Consider the following 6255-nt stretch of genomic DNA (forward strand, 5'->3'; position numbering starts at 1 on the left):
AACATATTAAATTTGCTGATGTCTTATGGTTTTAAAACAAATTTATATTTTTGCATAATTCATGCTATCTCTCCCCATGTTTCTCTATTCCCAGAAAATTATATTTACTCTATGATGTATAAAATGCTTATCCCTGAATTGCTGTAGCTGATGAGAGGCCAAAAAAAAAAAAACAAAAAACAAAAAAAAAACCACCAAAACACATCATGGATACAAGAAAAGAACCTGCTGAATATCAGAGCCTGAACTAGTTCCCAATATTCAAACTTTTGTCTGAGAACTTTGGGCCTTACAGTCTGCTAATAAACTAAAATCCCTTCTCCATTTTCACAATATACATTCTAATAAGCATAAGGAAGCAAGTTTAATATTCATTAATATGTAGATAACCATGGCAACATCATAGTTATACTGCTATAACCAGCATAATTTTCTATCTGAGCTAAGAATAACATTATATGTTGAGAGTTTTACTTTATATATAATTTCTAAGACTAGAAGTTGGTAGATGAGAATGTTTAAATGTCACATTATAATTGTTCAGTCCAAATTTTGCATTTTCCCATAGATAATGGGAATAAGTCATGACATGTCAAACAGTATATTTCTGCCACATTCTTAAAGAGATATAAGATTTTTCATTATTAATGTTTTTACTCATTTGTAGGGAAGTAACAATTTTGGAAGTGAAATGAAATGAATAAAGGTCACAAAATGGGGGTGTGGGGCAGGTGGAGAATAAAAATTTCTTTTCTGTCTGTGGCAGTACCGGTCTCTAAGATACCAGTGGGATATGAGAAATGTTGAGTGTCCCTATCCTGGCTGAGGTGGTTAGACCTGGGGTTGTCTTCTTAATCTTATCCATTGCTGCCTGACTACATGGAGTGGACCTAACAAAAGAAAAATGGTGGCGTGATTAGATAAAAGGTTCTGTGTGTCTGGTATCACTCTATAAATCAGAGCCCACCATTTTTCAATTCCTTATTTACATAAGGAATAAATACCATCTTAAGCTGCTGAATTTTGGGGTGTTTCAGGGGTTGTCCTGCTCAGTAAATATGGAGGACTTTGAAAGTCATGAAAATCTTACCACCTTCTTTTGGCGCAGGCTCAGGCAATGATATTGGCATGTATATCAGAAAATGTTCACCTACTCATAGCTTTCTTCTTTGTAGAGTGGGCCATGATAGGGCCTGCGGTGGTCCTTTGCTCCTGCTGTCACTCTACCTGGGCTTCTGAGCTGCCTGTCCCCTGTGGACAAGGCTCATCACACACTCTGTCTTGAATGCATGATATGGAACTGAGCTTGGTTGAAGTGCATTGTCAAAATCGTGACATGTTGATAAACTGAGAAGTTTAGCTTTGTGGTGACTAAAAACCCACTCTTACTGTCTGTTTTATTAGTAAGTATAATGCCAGTAAGATAGCTTCATTTCTCTTATTTATGAATCTTTGAATCCCCATATTTTTCCCTTTATGTGGTGTAGTGATATTGATAAACTCCCTTATGAAACATGGATTATTTTTATAAAACTTCATTGATAGTATGTCTAACTTTCAAGAAGGAAAGAAATTGATAACTTTTAATTTAGAATGCAAATTTTTTGATATCCAGAAATTCAGAGGAAAACTTAGTAATATCTACACCTGGGTGTGAAGTTACATTTAGCCAAAAGATCTTTGTCTTCTTCAAGAAATAAAAAATGGGAAATGAAAGTTCTATAACCACGTGGATCTGGGATCACCTAACTTGGGCTTAAGTTTTAAAAAAAAATCAAACATGCTGTCAGTTTTCTCTTAAACATTCATCTATGAAGGTGTAGTAGATTTTTTATAAGACCCACAGGAAAATGACATAGAGGATGACTTGAAAGTGGTCTTTTTACATGAAAGTTACATCTAGTTTTTGGATTTGTGGCTTCCATCTACTTGGTCATAGGGTCAAGGATCTGCATCTTTAAATTCAGGTATTAGACAAAAGTGCACCCTGCTTCTTGTAGAAATGGGAATGACAGATGATCTTTAATCAAAATTACTGAAAAATGGAAAAGAACAAGGAAAAGGCAGAAGTAAGAGTGTGTGGGTGCTCCCTCCCATCTTTTAATGGTTTAAATGATGTTATCATTTAATACCACCTTTGGATGCCATAGCAAGCCCAAAACTTGTACTGTTTGAATATGATTTATTCCTTTGAAATAGGTTGCTTATTTTCACAGAAATGTTCTTAAGACTCCCAAGGAGTTTCTCATAGCAACAATAATAACAATAAAGGTTGTTATTAGTTTCTGAGAAAACTGAGCCAAACATTTTACTTTCTTTTCTCTTTCAAAGGAAAGAGACATAATGAATGTGTGCATGCCTAAGTGTGTATCCAGCTTGAGCACAGGGGCATATAAATAGTATTTTACTACCCAAAAGGTGTTAGGAATTAATTCCAGTTATTCCTTTTCGTGTAACTAATCACACCCTTCTCCAACCCAATGTCATAGAACAGCAACCATTTTATCATATTCACACTTTCGGTGGGTCAGAAAATCAACAGGACATTTGTCTTTGTTCTGTTATGTATGGGGGCTCCGTTGGGAAGGCTTTAATGACTGGGTTTGGAACCACATATCTAGGGCCTCACCTGGGGTGGCTCAAAGGCTGGGTCTGTTGACCTGAGCCCCTACCTGTAGTGCCTCAGGGTAGCTGGACTTCTTACCTGTTTATCGGGGTGGAATCCACATACCAAGCAGACATGGTGTGGCTTTTCATGATTTATCCTCCGAATTCACAGTGTCCCTTCCTACATACTCGATTTGTCAAGGAAACCATAACCTAAGGGAGGGGACATATAGATTCTCTCTTGATGAGCCAAGGATCAAAGAATTTGTGGACATGTTTTAAAACTGCCGCAAGAGAACAAGATATAGATGAAATCTAAAACCCAACAAATTAAATTACTTTTCCAGTATCTTAAAGACCAAATATTTGGATATTAACTTTTTATGTCCTCCCATCCTCAGGCCTGTACTCCTACATTTTGGGTCCCTGAGAAGGTCAATTTGATTTTTTTACCTGTGATTTTTTTTTTTCTATTTCTCAGTCTTAGCCAAGATCTACAACACAAAATTAAACATTATTTCCTCTGTGTTTAACTTGTGACAACTATCTTTTTTTTTTTTTTACTTTAAAGCAATATTTAGCTTACTAGAGTATCTTTTTTTTTTTTAAAGATTTATTTATTTATGCATACAACAACTGGGGTAAAGGCCAGAGGTGCGGGGAGGTGAGAGGATTCACCAGAGAGAGAGTGGGGAACAGAACAGGAGGAATGACTGAAACACACTGCTGAGGGGAGCAGCAGGTGAGACAGGAGAGGTCTGCTGCACCATGTGGGTAGTTCCCTGGCTGGAGATCAAACTTGTGCTGCTGAGGCTGTGGACAGCTTCATAGGTTGCATCTTAACCCCTTGTGCCACCAGGGAGGCCCCAATCATGGCAACTATCTTTACAGAGATTAGAGAAATATTGCTTGGGGAGTTGGGCATAGCGTTGAATAGAGTGTTGTAAATCCTGTGGAAGGGAGTGACCACATTGATCTGACTCTGGGATCCCAGTGTGTGGCGTCCGCCCTTCTATTACCAAGCTTAGCTGTAGAGCTGATGGCCCCCTCATGTTATCTTCCCTCAAGATTGGCTTCCCCTAGAGAGTAATACAGAATGAATGGTGGTATCCAGCTGCCTCTGCCTTCAAGGCCCTGACTTGATGTACTTTTCCATTTATCTCTGCTTCTGTCTTCTTTTGATTGCCTATGTCCTGGTTTCTGTTTAGTCTTCTACAAATATTCTCTTAGTATGATCAACATTCAAAGACTTTAGGTCTGCACACTTTCCCTGACTATGCTTGCATTTATATGCCTCCTGTGTGTGATGAGTCGGCCAACTCCTGGAGCCTGGAGTGTCTCTGTTCTCCTATCATAAACCGTAACTTTTCCCCGCTTGACATCAATGGAGGCTCACCCTCCCTGTGGTGCATAGTGACATGAAAGAATAGACTGCTAACCTATGGAGAAAATCTTTCTACATTTATCCTGGCAGATTGAAGTAAAAAGACATAGAAGAGTTTTTTGAGAAACCACAACTATCTTTTTAGTGCTTTTAAGTATTATTCCTATTGTACGATCAGGCCACACAGGCTCAGGAGAGAAGCACTACCATTCTAAAGAAAAATGCCCAGACCCACTTTTATGATTTGCTTGCAAAATGTTAGGGATGTTGTTTGATCATTACTGTTTAATCAGTTTAAATTAGTTGTATTTCGTCTTTTATAATTGTATGATTAAATAATATAGAAGTTGAATGAAATATAAATGCAAAAAATTGTGGCTTCTTAGAAATAGATCTTGAATGTATTAATTGCTTAGTACATGCATTCTGGAGTGAAATCTTTTATAAAATTCAGAAAGAGATTTAATGTGAAAAGTTGTAAAATGTGAAAATATAGAAAAATTCCACACTAAGCTTGCTATCTCAGATTAATCTTATCTTTAATAAATGATAGTTACATTTCACTACATAAAGAATAAATAACCAGGTGGACAAAATTAGTATATATTAAGTTTTTTTATATTTGTGCAATAAAGATATAACACAGGAAGCCAACTTCCACTACTGAGGAATTTTTATAATCTAAAATTGAACAACAAAAAATTCACATTATACTGCCTCATTTCTGTAGGTAAAATTGTTAACCCTCGGAGCATATGGCTTGTAATGATAAGAATTGTGCAGAACAGCGAGTGAATTCTTCCCCGACAATTCTAGTTAAAATTCCAACTCTTACCACACTTATTGTCCATGGTTCTTTCTGCCTGCTTTCCCACTTTATTTTTTCATAGCAATTATCACCTTCTTATACAACACAGAGCCATGAAAAATAGACTGGAAACTGGAACAAAAAGATTCAAGGACGGGGATTTGGGAGGAAGTAGAGATAGATGCTTCATAATGTCTGCCACAACACTAAATGTGCTTGCATGGAGATTTAAGGCTATATAATAGTAGGGTTATTTTAAACAATAAAAATTGTGCTCTGACCCAAATCTAGAAGCAAGGAGAGGGAAACAAAGCAAGTGTTCTTTATCTTATGCTGGAGAGTCAATTGATATTGTTGATACTTGAAGTATGTGTTTTAAAAAACATAAGCAAACTCTTTAATGCTTTTTTATGTTTCCTTAATCAAGTCATTCTTTGTCAGAATAAACCCTTGTCTTTGTTCATAAATTCTTTAATTCTTTAATTTCATTTCAGCTTATTTTCCTACTGTTTAGATTCAAGTAGAATTATATTTCTTTTTTTTTTTTTTTTTTGCTTTTACTTTTGCTTCCTTTTATTTTACGTTGAACTTATTCCCTTGCCATAAGTTTTTGTTTCTTCAGTTTCTTCTGCGATATCTTTTTCTTTTGTGCCACCTCCTCTTCTGGTTTAGGAACAATCTGCTCTTTTTCAGTAAGGATCATCTCAATGTGGCAGGGGGAGCTCATGTATGGGTTAATCCGACCATGAGCTCTGTAAGTTCTGCGACGCATCTTAGGGGCTTTGTTCACCTGGATGTGCTCAATGACCAGAGAATCTACATCTAAACCCTTAAGTTCAGCATTACTCTCTGCATTTTTAAGCATGTGCAGTAAAAATTCAGCACTCTTTTTGGGCCACCGACCTTGCGTCCAACCCCACTGTTTGGCCTGGGCACATCTGCCAACGCCACCATTGTAACGACGGAATGGCACGCATTGCTTCTGTAGAGTAACATCCTTCAGATACTTGGTGGCTTTTCGGATATGCATACCCTTGATGGCCTGGGCAGTTTCACGAGTGTTCTTAAAATGAACACGCAGATTTGAACCTCTTGATTTGCATGACTTTGTAGGGTTTTCTGGGTCAAGTGAGTAGCGAGCCATTTTCAGAGATCACTAAGGCTGCATACGGGAAGTAGAATTATATTTCTTATTTAAAGTTTTGTTTATATTTTGTCTTGTGTATATATCCATCTACCTGTTCATTATTCACTTTATTTGCCAGAGAGAGGGAAGAAAAACTTTTTTGATGAATGCAGGGTGGGTATAATGTTCACTTCAGTTTGTACTAGCCTTTTAGATACAATGTCTAGAATAAAGAGAAAGAGAACAAATGTGATCAATTAGGTATTAGGTTTGCTGTTAGGCAAAGAGTTTTGCCCTTGGTCATTTAGACAGAAGCTTTAGGCATCTATG

General features: G+C 36.9%; 1 protein-coding gene across 1 annotated transcript; it reads right to left on the reverse strand.

The window, feature by feature from the left end:
• Nucleotides 1-5359: 5359 nt before the first annotated feature.
• On the reverse strand, nucleotides 5360-5943 carry LOC311167203 (large ribosomal subunit protein uL22; the record flags this gene model as incomplete). Its single annotated transcript, XM_084228047.1, has 1 exon — nucleotides 5360-5943. One exon carries the CDS (start codon nucleotides 5941-5943, stop codon nucleotides 5389-5391), a length of 555 nt encoding a protein of 184 aa, XP_084084173.1. The 3' UTR covers nucleotides 5360-5388.
• Nucleotides 5944-6255: the final 312 nt, after the last annotated feature.

This window comes from Talpa europaea (genome assembly GCF_964194135.1).
Source record: "Talpa europaea genome assembly, chromosome: 2".
NCBI lineage: Eukaryota > Metazoa > Chordata > Mammalia > Eulipotyphla > Talpidae > Talpa > Talpa europaea.